At 39.8% G+C, this 14,535-nt stretch overlaps 1 protein-coding gene across 1 annotated transcript in view; it reads right to left on the reverse strand.

Annotated features, from left to right (window-relative positions):
* The window catches only part of NKAIN2 (sodium/potassium transporting ATPase interacting 2), a 794,408-nt gene that overhangs the window by 217,349 nt on the left and 562,524 nt on the right, over positions 1-14,535 (reverse strand). The window contains exon 4 of the mRNA XM_083176781.1: positions 3,717-3,917. Coding sequence (XP_083032907.1) covers positions 3,717-3,917 — 201 coding nt within the window. The remainder of the gene's footprint in view (positions 1-3,716; positions 3,918-14,535) is intronic.

Below are 14,535 nucleotides of genomic sequence, written 5' to 3' on the forward strand. Positions count from 1 at the left end.
TCCCCACACACAAGTTTTCATTTCTTCTTCTTTCTAAATAACTGCAAGAAGTAAAACTTACCAGTAACTACAATTTCTTATAATTTGATATGAATACAAAACCAGCTGGAGTTCTATAGATTTACTTTTTATACATATTTTTCCTGAACCATTTTACTGTTATTTCAAATAATAAAGATTCATGCTGCTTATATACCAGTTATAAAATCTGTAATCCAAACAATTCTATATATAGAACTTCTGCATGTGACCTTCATATTGTTTTCTGCCACTATGGTTGAGATTAAATTAAGCCGAGGTTCCGTCAGCTTAATTATTTTTGGTTGAATTAAGCTGGTTTAACTGTCAGTTGGTTGTTTTTGGTCTATGGGGTGCAATAGGTTCTAATGATCCTCATTGCTAATAGAATCTAGAGTAGGGCATGTCATATGAAATAAACACAATCTAAGATCCCTATAGTTCTGCACCACCAAACTATAGTAGGCAACATGTAGGCCATGATACAATCTATAGAATTAATTATTATTTAATGTTTACAAAATAATAACATGTAATCCATGATCCACCATAGCCATGTTCCTCTATATAATAATTATGGCTATACTTATTTCAGAGAGAACAGAAGTGGTTGAATGCCGGAATTGCTATTACAAACAAGATAACATTAATGATCACTCATTGCGTTTGCCAATTCCAAAGCTGTTCCCTGTGCTTTCATCTTCCCATTATGTTTATTTTATATGCAGGGAGAAGCAGAGAGTAGTCATTATTAGGAAAGGAGGCAGAGCACAATGATACTGAAGTACCGGGAAACTGGACTTGAAAGAAGTCCAAATGACTACATTAAAATGTTATGTTTATTACTATGGAAAGTGACTACAAAGCACCCCTTGCCACATGCACTGGGATGTAGCGGTTTGTTACTATTTTTACGGAAATGATTCTTTAACAGAAAAACAAAAAAATTGGTTGATGATGGCAATAAAGCCTTAACATAGGTATTTTCCTTGCTAATTACAGTCACAGTTGAAGGCATGTACTAGCAGCATAATGACCGTAGCAAAAATACACGTACAAGCCAAAGACAAGGGCTGAGGTTATGCAGTATTGGCAGGGTAATTATCAACCTGGTGCATACTCATTACAAAAGCTTTACATTGCAATTATCAGATTAATGAACTACTGCATTATCTGAATGAAAATGTGTTTTGTGTGGGTAACAACGCTTTAAAATAGCTTATCGCTAAGTAAAATATCTAAGAAAAGACTTGTGCGAGATTTATGTTTTAGATGGTGGCAAACATAAATAAAAGTAATATATACTCTTAGAATACAGTGACAGTGCAGGGATTATGGATAACTATCAGAATATCTGATATAATCCAGATATTCCAATTGGACAATACAATAAAACATGGATCTAATGTTATGATGGAGATCTGAGCTGAGTGTTGTGACTTTCATAGGTATCATGAAGAAGATGATTCAGACCTGTTCGCTAGGCTGCGAATGTATGCCAGGTAAACCACGCCCGCCGCCCTTCTGCCTCCCACACTGCGTGAATCCCCGCATTTGTATGCAAGGGGATGTGTACGCTGACAGCGATTGATTTCTGCAGCCTTCGGTCTGATAAGTAAGTCAATAATTTTCAGATGGTGATCGCCAAATTGGGGGTGGACTCTGACGTCTTGTGACATACCTGTGTTCAGAGGAGAATGCCCAGAGTTTTTACGGGGATGCTCAAAAAACAATGGGCGTTCCCTAGGGCGTGTCAATTTTTTTTTTTACAAAACTCCTGCTCCCCAGGGTTTTTCCCATTCCTCTTGTTCCCAAAAGTGAGTGTACAAAATTTGAGCTTCATTGGTGCAGGGAAACGTTTGCCCTTATGGACAAAGAGTTTTAAAAATTCGACTACTTTCCAGTATTTCCTCCCAATTTTGAATTTTTGGCGGGGAACTTTGGGTAGGCTCATCATCATTTGAAACTATTATTATACATTGATAACAGTACCATAAAAGTAAAAATGACCATTTCCACCTTCCAAAATACACCCCAAATGTACTGGGAAATAGTAAAAGCAAGCTAATTTGAAAGTTTTATTGCATGACCTCACCAATCACCATCATTACTACTGCTGCAACACCACAGATGCTGAGTAACTGAGTATGCAGGGCTAACAGAAATTGTGGGGCCAGGGACTGACCAAAGAGACAGGTGCCCCCCTCCCCCTAAAAATAAAGATTAAGCATGCCACCATGTTCTTGCCGGCAGCGCTTCATCACTGGGATCCATGTTTATACCTCCCACACCAACAATATACTGTGTATATACACACACCACAACACTTTTATACTGTTTATATAAACTCCCCTGTAGATACACATACCTCCACACCAAATACATAGTTGCAAGAAAAAGTATGTGAACCCTTTGGTTTTACCTGGATTTCTACATAAATTGGTCATAAAGTGTGTTCTGATCTTCATCTAAGTCACTGTCTGCTTAAACTAATACCACACAAACAATTATATGTTCTCATGTTTTTATTGAACACACCATGCAAACAGTCACAGTGCAGGGTGGACAAAGTATGTGAACCCTTGGATTTAATAACTGGTTGACACTCCTTTGGCAGCAATAACCTCAACCAAACGTTTCCTATAGTTGCATATTAGACCTGCACAATTGTAAGGAGGAATTTTGGACCGTTCCTCTTTACAACACTGTTTCAGTTCAGCAATATTTGTGGGAATTCTGGTGTGAATCGCTCTCTTGATGCTACAACATCTTAATCGTGTTGAGGACAGGACTCTGAATGTGAAATTAAATTATTGTCAAGAACTTGAAATTAGTTGATACCGCAGAAAGAGAAGTCAAACTGATGCTAGATTTTTCTGGAAGAATTCTGAAGGATGAGCAACACCAGACATTACTGCAGTCGGTTGAAGAAAATTTAAAGAAAATTCCATGTTTCAAGAAATCTGTAGTGAAAAATTTATAAATCAGTAGAAAAAGTTTGAGAAAGTCTGGTGTTTAGAAGTTGTGAAATTAAACTTTTCTACTATTTCACAATATATTTGGGATGCATTTTGGACCATCAAGAAAGGTGGAAATGGTAATTTTTACTTTTAGGGTACTGTTATCAACGTATACTAACAGTTTAAAATTACGAGGAGCCTACCCAAAGTCCCCCCCACAAAAAAAAAAAAAATTCAAAATAGGGATGAAATACTGGAAAGTAGCTGGATTTGAGAAAATATTGGACTCTAAGGGCAAACTTTTCCCTGAAACTACGAAGCTCAAATTTTGTATACTCACTTTTGGGAACAAGAGGAATGGAAAAAACCCTGGGAGCAGGAGTTTTATGAAAAAAGTTTTTTTGAGACACCCTAGTTTTCCCCTGCTGATGCCCCTTGCCCGCCCCTCACAGTGTGAACGAGCGCATGCGCATATTCACGCATATCCCACCATCGAAAATGGGGCCTAATTGGGACCTGACTAAATGGGTATAATTGGCCCCTTAATTTGTGGACCCTCCTGAGTTCAAGCCTTTTTTGTATCATTAATCAATAATTAATCAAATTCCCTTTACTATTTTTGTTTATGCTTCTTTGTTAACTTGCACTGTTACATCATCATTGCAGCATTTAATACATTTCTCATATACAAGAATAGTAAATCTTTACAAGTCATACAAACAAAATAATTTTACTTACTGCAAAAAATATCTGGAGAGAGCTGTGTGCCACTTCTATATACTGGTATTCTAGCAAGCACGCAGAAATAGTAATATAGCGATGATCTTCTGGTGCCCAATCCGGAGCAGGAGTTACTGAAGTTACCATACATCCTGGTCCATTCTCCATCCACCAGGAACGATGCATTGATATATTAAATGTCAAGATAAGGTCTCTTTCCTAAAAGAAATGATATATATACATATATATGTGGGTAATTCATGAAAATATGGACACAGCCTAAAAGTTATCACAAGTACAAGATGTTGGTATTATTAATCAGTTGAAGTGCTATATTGTTAAAATTACCTAAAATTATTTTGATTTGTGATCTGGTACATATTAATCTGGTACATATTAATCTGGTACATATTAGTGATCTGGTACATATCAATCTAGTACAATCTGATATATATATATATATATATATATATATATATATATATATATATATATATATATATATATATATATATATATATATATATTGATCTAGTACATATTAAACTATCAGTGTTAACTGAATGAAAACAATAATATGGTTTGGTTTTCAGTGTTTGCATATACAGCAATGAAATAATGGGGAGAATTTACTAGGATGGGAGTTCTATTTCACATGGGATATTGCTATAGGCAAAAAAAAATCAAATACTGGGTCAGATGTACTAAGCTTCAAAAGTGATAAAATTGAGAGTAATAAACAACCAACCAACCAGCTCCATCCTGACATTTTTCAAACCCAGTCTGTGACATGGTAGGTAGGAGCTGATTGGCTGTCTGTTTATCACTCTCCATTTTATCACTTTTGAAGCTTAGTGCATCTGATCCTCTATCTATTATCTTCTAGAAGGTGCTAAATAAATAAGAAGTAGATTCTGATTGGTTACCCATAGCAACATCCCATGTGAATAGAACTCCCATCTTAGTAAATTGTCCCCCCAATATGTTTGATTAAACTATCACATAATATTTCAATATCAGGGTTAATATAATAAGGCAATTTAATAATTATCTCTTTGTATTATGATTAATACGTTCAATAGTAAAGTTGAATCAGTTACCATTTGAATCGCTGTACTCATTACCCATTTATTGATTCCCTTACCACAGCATGCTGATTCCATTACTTTATTAAAAACTATGCCCAGGTTACACAAATTGTCATACTTTTACCAAACTCGACAGAAATTGTATACACTTATAGACTAAGGAGGGAGCATAGCATCACTATCTATATTCTATTGGAACTATATTACTGGATCATCTGGCTTGGTGGATAATGATTATAATACTATAAAGCTATAATTGAAATTGTATGATTATTTCCTCTATATTGATTATACAGATGGAGCAGCTCTTATTAGAGCTGATCCTAGCGATTCTGTCGTCATACACCGCCGTTTGCCAGCCTGCAGAAAGGGGCATGCATACACGAGACACTGGCGTACCCTGTTTTGACGGAGCCCGCTGCTGCTGCTGCCCCCTAACCCTGCCCAACTCATTGCAGCGGAGATGGGCAGGGTTTCCACCATACGCCGTCGAGTGAAGGGGATGCGCATGCGTGTGATATGCTCGCGTGTCCCCGTCAGATGCAGCGCCTCTCCACCAGCATTCGCCAGCTCAGGGGCTGGCTCTACATCTGTATGATATATCTGTGTCAATCTTTGAAGAATATTAATAGCTACATATTAAACATATAATGTATTCTTTAGCTACAGAACCCGTGCTCCTTTAATAAATTCCAAACATTGCTTTTGAGGTATCCAGGTTCTTATTAGGAGCAGCGTCTCTGTAAGCTTTATTCAAGTATAAAATATTCAATATTACCATAGTATATTTAGCACGCTCAATGGCACGGTGTAATACTGTAGCCATTTGCCCTGATATCATCATCTTGCAACAAAATTGTGAAGATCTAGAGATAATCCTGGAAGCTGAATACAAGTAACGTCTCTCATGAATGGTGATTCCAGTAGTGAGGGATTATTATGGGGGGATGCAGATGATTGGTTGACAGTGTCTAGGTCGACAGTCAATAATCTGACACTATATGGTCAACATGCAGAAGATCAGCATAGACAAAAGATTGACGCAAATAAAATGTTGACATAGCAGAAGAAAATATATGAAAAGGTTGACATGAGTTTTTCACAACACTTTACTATCTACATGGGCTACAATGGGGAGCGGTAAAATGGCCTGAAGCAATGCATTGTAATCAAAGTGAGCCATGAAGGGGACCTGGTACACTAATTGGGGGGCCACATGGTCAGATGGCAACATTGACAAAAAACAGGATTTTTTAAAAAATGTGTTTACCTTTTTGTGTCAACCGGTTGCTTTTGTTGAGCTTTTAACAGCTTCAATCCTGTGCATGCCAACCTTTTGGTATTGACCTATTGACTATGGACTGAGACACTGTTGACCCTATGATCCATACCCATGAAAATAAATACATGTGGAAATATTTACTTGCACACTTGTAAATAACATGAACATTTCTTACACATCCTCACTTGTTCTTAGTAGATCAGAAAATGTTCACTGCATATAAACCCTCAATGTCTGCTTATAGAAACAAAGGGAAAAATGTAATAGGGTGAGAGTTTCAGAAAGTGAGATATTTTGGGAGAGTTTTCCTATTTTCCTAGAGATTCCTAGCAGCAATCAATTACATGGCAAAATCAACCTGGTTTTGCCAGGGCCGGCGCCAGCACTAGGCAGGACAAGGCATTTGCCTAGGGCGCCGGCCACTGGAGGGCGGTAATGAGCCGCAGAGGAGAGGTACCACAGAGGTACCATAGAAATCTGGGAGCGGGGAGCAGGTAAGACAGAGGGCTTCCCCCACCCCCCATCCCGCCTCTGAATCAATGCTGCAATCCCCCCCTGGACGTGGGGGCTGCTGCTGCAGTATCGCCCGCATCACAACCACCCCCCCACCCCCTGGAGTGCGGGCGGCTGCTGCAGTATCGCCCGCAAATCCCCCCCCCCCCCGGAGCGTAGGTGCCCGCTGCAGTATCGACCCCCCCAACGCGGGGGGGGGGGGACATCGGGCGGCGGGCAGAGGATTTGCCTGGGGTGGGGGGGAAGCTTGCACCGGCCCTGGGTTTTGCAGTGTAGTTGCTGCTTTCTAAAAAAAATGGGAAAGCTCTCCCAAAATCTCGGACTTTCTGAAAATCTCACCCTATTACATTTGGCCCAAAGAGTTTAACAGCAAATGCCAATGTGCACCACACAGACACTCACACACACACACACACACACACTCACACACACACACACACACACATGCACACACACACGCACACACACACAGACGCGCACACATTGATATTTTTGGTGAGAGCCAATTATCCTACCAGAAGAAGAAACTAGAGTATTGTAACCTGGAGAAAAACCACAAAAGTACAGGGAGACTATACAAACTCAACACAGTTAGGGCCACTGTGCGCATTGACCCCATATCCTCAGTACTGTGAGGTAGTATTCTAACCATTACACCATCCGTAGTATTCCCTGCATTATAGCATCATTAAGACGACATCACCAAAGTATCTGAATGAAATTTTGCACATTGTAATATAGCTTACTCCTTGTCAGAATGTCTGTACAAATCAGCATTGTTAAAGTTATATAAAAAGTCTTTATTACATCAGTTACATTTTGAACTGCGTATTATTGAAAATTTTGGGCATCATTCTGCCCTTAATTTAGCACGAAACACCCCAATTAAATATCATATTCTTTGTGTTTGAGAAAGGTCAATAGGTTGTAGAAAAAATCTTCTTTTACATCATTTGCAATCTCTTCAGTGGCTGTTGCTGGCTATGTAATATACTCTGTCTTTTGATGGTGAAAGAGAGCCCTGAACAAAGCATAGTACAGCACGATTGTTATACTGACAATCTTGAGGTGCCTAACAACATTATAGCATGGGAACCGTCAGGGAAGAGGAGCATAAATAACTGACGGAGACAAAGCCTGAAGTCGTTGTTATTATTAGCAGAGAAGAATTTATGACACTTGGCGAGTTCACACATGGAATTATTACTATGCTATAACCAATACAGGAATTAGTGTACAAATCAGAAGCAAAAAACACACAAACAAATATAACAGATCAGCCTTACTGTATATGCTGGATAGAAAGTTGCTCAGGTGCATGTTGCATGATTTCCTTATATACACACATGCCCTATCATGTATATCCATCAATAACACATGATTTTTAGATGCAGTTTATTAAGACACTTTTCCTGGGAGAACAGCTACAATGTCCTGGCAAAGCAAATAAATAAGTCAATAGCTACATTTATATAGCACATACAGACAGTACTGTATATCATCTGCAGTGCTAGGGGCACTGACAGCATCTTTCTGACAGCGGTAATGAGAGGGGCATGGCCAACGCGGGAGGTTGTGGCCACACCCCCTCATTAAAAAATAGTTTAACACATGTAATATGTGTGTCTGTGTGCTCCACACAGGGGGCGACAGTGACATCTACAATGGCTAGCAGTGTTGCAGGTGTGATTGCTCACCTCCCACACATCACACAAGGATAACCATATATGTGGCTGTCTCTAAACCCAGTCAGCACAAACAGTCAGTACTATGTGGCATCGGCCTGGCCGCATAGCCATGGGAATGCCGAGCGTTTTCATGGAGATGCCCATAAAACGCTGGGTTTTCCCATGGGCGATCCCCATCGCCATCCGACCCTGTGACTCCCTCTCCACTGTGACTTGCTGTGATGGCTGTTTGCTGTCGGGGTTTGCACTTGCACAGAAATGCGCATACGCAAACTCCAACCATTGGGGCAGTGGCGTAGCTACGTTTTGGGCGCCCCCCCCCGCCGCCGCCCCGCCAAGCACCCCTTCCCCCCTGCCCTGCCACCCCGCCGCCCATGCAACCCCCCCCCCCAATCCCTCACAGCCTTACCTATCGCGCTGGTCCCGGCAGCTCCGTTCTTCTGCTGAGGACCACCACAAAATGGCCGCCCCCATACAGCAGACAGTTTCAGAGAACTGTGTGCTATATGGGGACGGCCATTTTGTGGTGGTCCTCAGCAGAAGAATGGAGCCGCTGGGACCAGCGAGATAGGTAAGTCTGCGGGGGATTGGGGGGGGGTTAACTATAGCACCACAGCCCCCGGCACCCCCACATGCACAGCGCCCCCCCCCCCGCGGTGGCAGGTTCTGCAGTGCTATAGTTACGCCGATGGGGCAGGGGCCAAATTAGGATCACTACGAGTGATCCAGAATTGGCCCCATGGATTGTATTTGTTGTAAACATTTCACTATTGTTTTGGGGACTTTCTATATTTTACATGTATTTTACATGATTGTATTGTTTATAGACTTGAATTTTAACTGAGGCTCTATAATCCTTTCATCTATCCATATTTTTGTCCTATGCATTTCTCCATTATTTTGATATTTTGGCTTTATTTCATATGCTAAGAGATGACATTATATATACTGTGGTAAATATACATGTGTGGTGTGCATGGCTCCTCCATGATCGCACATCCCAGAGTGCAAGTTTATCCAGTTAATTGCCCAAAAAGGTTGCTCTCTATTAAGCCACTTCTCTGTTGATCAAACTCTAGATCTGAGCTAATTTCTCCAGAGACGGTATATTCAGAGAGCACTAATTGCCAGCAGATGGATCTTTTACCTAATGCGGAACCATTGATGCTAGCAGTTAATAAACCCCTTGACATTTCAGTGATCACCTTAGCCTAAAATATTTACAGTACGTTTATAGTTTTATATCCTCAAAAATAGTATAGTATCCAATTTCTGGAAATTTTTCTTCCTGACATGTTTGTAGGTCTATTAAACAATGTTATTAATGTTACTACATCTTTAAAAGTACAATATGTTTATGGATAATATGTAAAGAAATGTACAATGTGTGTCCAGAGTTCTTGAAAATATCTGTTTTGTACGGAACTGAATAGATCGATAATCAGGATTATAAACTGTATTCAATACATTTTTCAGAACATGCATTTTATTTAAAGAAGTTTTAAGATTTATCCTATATTCTTTTGGGTATATTTATAAGATACTAATTTTTATGCTACGGGCAACATCAAAGTAAATGAGTCAGTTTCCATCTTAGACTACAACTGTACTGTTGTCTACCCACTTGCACATGCAATGTAGGAGCATATTGTTGCATTAAGAAACCCTGCCTTACAATATAACCTATGCTGGCAGTCTGGGGAAACTCTTCTATTTTCTCCTCACACCCCTATACATCTAAATGTACAGTATGTTGGAGCATACATGGCTGTAAAGCTCATGACACTTACTGTATAGCTCTCAACATTGATAGCCTTTAGAGTTGTTTCTCCCAAATGTAGAGCAATAACAGCAGAGTATTCTAAAAGGAACGTGTATCCATGTGATTCTGGTTACTGGACAGAGCAGTCCCACCCTTCAATTTTTTGGGGGGGCACAAGTGTCTACAACCAGATGGGCACCCAAAGTCCTCTGGAGTAGCCTTGGGCATCAGTACATCATTGGTTTGCCTTAGTTGGGACATCTGATTCTCTGTGCCTGTAGCCACAGCACACCTTTCAGTTGCTATGATTTAGAGGGTGCACATTTTGATAAAATTTAACTTTTATTTATAATTATTAACAATTCCCTTATTTTTCATTGAAAAATAAGGGAATTATTAGTAATTATCAATAATAGTTACATTTTATTACACTGATGCCCGTTGACAGCTTATCATATAGTGCACCCTCTAAATACAGTCCATTAACCTATCATGTTGTATATTTCACAGCTTTGCGAGTCAACTAAAGGCTGCCTGCACGATTGTCCTCCACCCCATCTCATGGCGAATGCAAGTCAGAAATCATTTGATAGTCGCCGACCATCAAATGGTTTCTAAAGCACTTGCAAATCTAAGTCGCTCTCTGGTGACTCAGATTTGTGGCACCCAGCTACGTGAACAGGGCGGGCAGCTGACATCTGGTGACGTCAGCTACCCACCCCCAGCACCTGTGCCATGGACGATTTACCATGGGAACACCCAGCATTTCCATGGGCACTACCCACCCCTGATGCCCCTCACCCCCACTGCTCCGTGCAAACGGGCGGGCAAATATGTAAGTCGCATGTACCTAAGCGAATATGTGCATGCACAGGCCTTAACCATCGCTTCCCGTTGCAAATTTGCAACAGGGAGTATAAACCACAAGGACCTCCTATGTGTATAAGCAATACTACTGTGGGCATTATGTGTAAGCGACACTACTGTGTGGCATACAGTATAAGGAGTTTTACTGTGTAGCGTAACTTGAATAAGGGGCACCAATATGTGTCATAATATGAATAAAGGGCTCTACTATGTGGTGTAATATGAATCGGGGTCAATACATATGGTGTAATGTAAATATGATTATGCTATTTATTTGAATTGGATGCACTATTAGACCACTGACTCTTTATAAAGAATGGTAGGTAGGGCACAAGTTTTGCAGTTTGCATGGGTGCCAAAAGCGTTAGCCAGGGCTCCAACTAATGGTGGATGGGGGGGGGGGGGATGTTTAGTCCTTATGGACCCCTTAAAGCCTTAATTTGACTCTGAGAGAGTAAAGTTAGACTGAGTTTATATTCATACTGAATTATAAATTGCAGTGTAAAAATAATGCTGTCTAAAGTTTGTGAGCCACATGCAAAGCAGCACAATACTTACCCTGCACAGGCAACATGGTTAGTTTCAAATACAAACTTACATATTTTTTTTTTACTTTATTTTTTAATGTATTTATTTAGATTATTATTATTTATTTATTTATTGAGATTTTATTTATTTTTATTTTGCTTTACATGAATCAGGCCTCTGTCCAGAATTTATTGAATTCATTCTCAACTACACCCGCGAAAAACCTTTGGGAGTCGTGTTAAAGGTTCCCAGACACCTGGGGCAGAAGTGTTTATTACAGGAAATTACATTTTCATCTTTATCTACAATCTACAAAATGTTATTTAATGTAGAAAGATGGAATTGCTTTTCTATTTGACTTAACTTCTTTCTGTATTTTTACATTTTAGTTTTCCTGTTTCTGCCTGTGCCAGCGGCTATTTAGAATTAAACAAATGATTTTTGTTTTCATTTGTAATACATTATGCATGTCATACTGCTGATTCTGTGTAATCATGGAAATGTATCACAATATTATAGCACACTGATAGCCAGTATGCATTGGTTTACAAAATGTTTTTGTAACAAGTTTTTTTTACACTTTAAAAATGTATTACTTGTTTAAACATGGGTAAATAAATATTGATTTTTAAACCCTACCACACTGCATTATATTAAAAAGGGAAGGGCCTGATGTTCATGCAATCCAGGCGCAATTCTGATATTTACATAGTTTAATGATTATTTCAGAGGTGTAACAATGGTGCCAAAGCCCCTGCTTGGGGGAGCCAGCACCGGCAGTATCTGCGATAAGCCCCAAGAATACCCGAGATACTGCTGGGACAGACAGTGCAGCGTGCATCAAGACGCTCAGGTATATATGTGTGTGTGTGTGTATGTATATACTTTGTATAAAATGTGAGAACACAAACTCTCACAAACTTGTCACTTCCGATGGGCAGTCCTTCCCAAATGGCCGCTGGCAAATAAAACACTCCGCTGACTCCCGCCTCCTTTTCTGTTTCTGAGTGGGTGCTGGTTGAGCGCAGCATAGAGGTGCCAAGAACATACTCACCCAGAATCCTTGAGAGTCCTGGTATGTGGTTGTGGGTTCGAGTCACCTAACCACTCCATCAAAATATGAGAATAACAGTCCAGCACTGCTGCAGCAGCCTGTTTGAAGTCAGCTTAGAGTCTCTGTGAGGGCAGCATCCTCTCCCCAAGTTATGCTCTAGACCAGGGCTGGCCAAACTGGTTATAGAGATCTACCAACTTTCCACATTTTCCAAATCACCTATCAGGTACACAGCTGTAGTCATTACTAACTGTCACATTTTCAAACATGCTGCATTCATTCCTACTATAGATCCAAAGGTTGCCTAAAAAACATGAACTGTTGGTAGATCTTGAGGACAGTTTTGGCCACCCCTGCTCTAGACCCTTTTATGTTCCCTCTGCTGGACAACTGCACAGAGGTTAGCTGTGGCCAGACTGGACTGGCCCACCTGGGCACAAGAAAAAACTCTGGTGGGCCCCACTGCCTGTCCCCTCCCCACCTCCTCCTCCTCTAGTGATCAGATTGCAGACTGTGCACTTGAATTATACATTATACACATGTTACTTTATACTGCACAGGAAAATGGTGTATTCTCTACAGCGTCCAGTGACTATGCTCTCTCTAATGGTTAGGCAAACTAATGTGGTGGCTGTCCACACCCCATCTGGAGACTGGCCTCACCCCTAAACATGGGCCCCTACCAAAGCATTTTCCAGGTGTGCCCTTCATGTCCTAGCCCTACACTGGCTGTGGCTATAGTCAGCAATTATAACCAGTTGCACACTAATAATGGCTGGCTGGCCATCAATACTTTTGCAGGCTGGAAAGACCCCCTCCCTACACAGGAAATTCATAATATATATATATATATATATATATATATATATATATATATATATATATATCGAAAGGGAGTGGGGTTTAGTGATCCTTTTTCCGCGCCGGTTTGTGGGCTGCACTTCTATCGTACCTAGCTGTTAATATAGGTACCAGATGGGAAAAATAGAAATAGAGAGAAAGATAGATGTGCTCTCTGTTCACCACTTAATAACCATACATTGGTACATAAAATGTATATTTATTCAGACTTTCTTTACAGTATAAATGAAATAATTTTTCAATAAAAACAATGACAATGTAGATTCCAGATTCAGATAAGATGTTATTCAAATGAATGACAGGAAGAAGATCCGACTTCAAAACAAATAGACTTCTTTAACAAACGAAACCCTACGCGTTTCGTCCCTTAGGACTTCATCAGGGGCAAAGATGAAGATCTGAATATGAATCAAGTCTGGACAGTGCCATACATAAAAGTTTCTTCCAACGATAAAAGCTGGATAAAGAAGTTGGGTGGATAAGATAACTGACCACGTCAGTTCTGGTAAAACCTCTGTCCTGCAGAGGTATAGGACTTCGAAAAAAGGTCCAATTTCAGCCGATATCTAGCTTGAAGTGACAACTGCTCAACCACAGAGGTCCACGTTAGTGGTTAACAAATACAATTTCAGCCGATATGTAGCTTGAAGTGAAACTGCTCAACCACAGAGGTCCACGTTAGTGGTTAACAAATACGGTGGAGAAATGATGTCCAACTCCTGTACAACGCGTTTCGTCTCATAGAGACTTCATCAGGGGAATACAACGGTCTACAAGTGTAAAACATTGTTTCAATGTACAGTAACAAATTAAATTTTTACATTTTTATTTATTTTTTTGATGTAAAAATGAAATTTGTTACTGTACATTGAAACAATGTTTTACACTTGTAGACCGTTGTATTCCCCCTGATGAAGTCTCTATGAGACGAAACGCGTTGGGATTTTCTACAAGCGTTTTTATCAATACTACCCCGTGAAGTTGAATAAAAGAAATTTTGGAACTAAACAACTCCGACTTACTTCACTGGATGTGGATCTTAAAATAAGTGTATTTGGACATTTGTAATTTAATTTGGCGTCATACCACTATTGGGTAAAAATATATATATATATATATATATATATATATAAAATAATGTTATACAATATATTATTTTTCTCCCAGTTATTGGGACATTTCTCACACTGTTGT

This window comes from Crinia signifera, chromosome 3 (genome assembly GCF_055691185.1).
Source record: "Crinia signifera chromosome 3, ASM5569118v1, whole genome shotgun sequence".
NCBI lineage: Eukaryota > Metazoa > Chordata > Amphibia > Anura > Myobatrachidae > Crinia > Crinia signifera.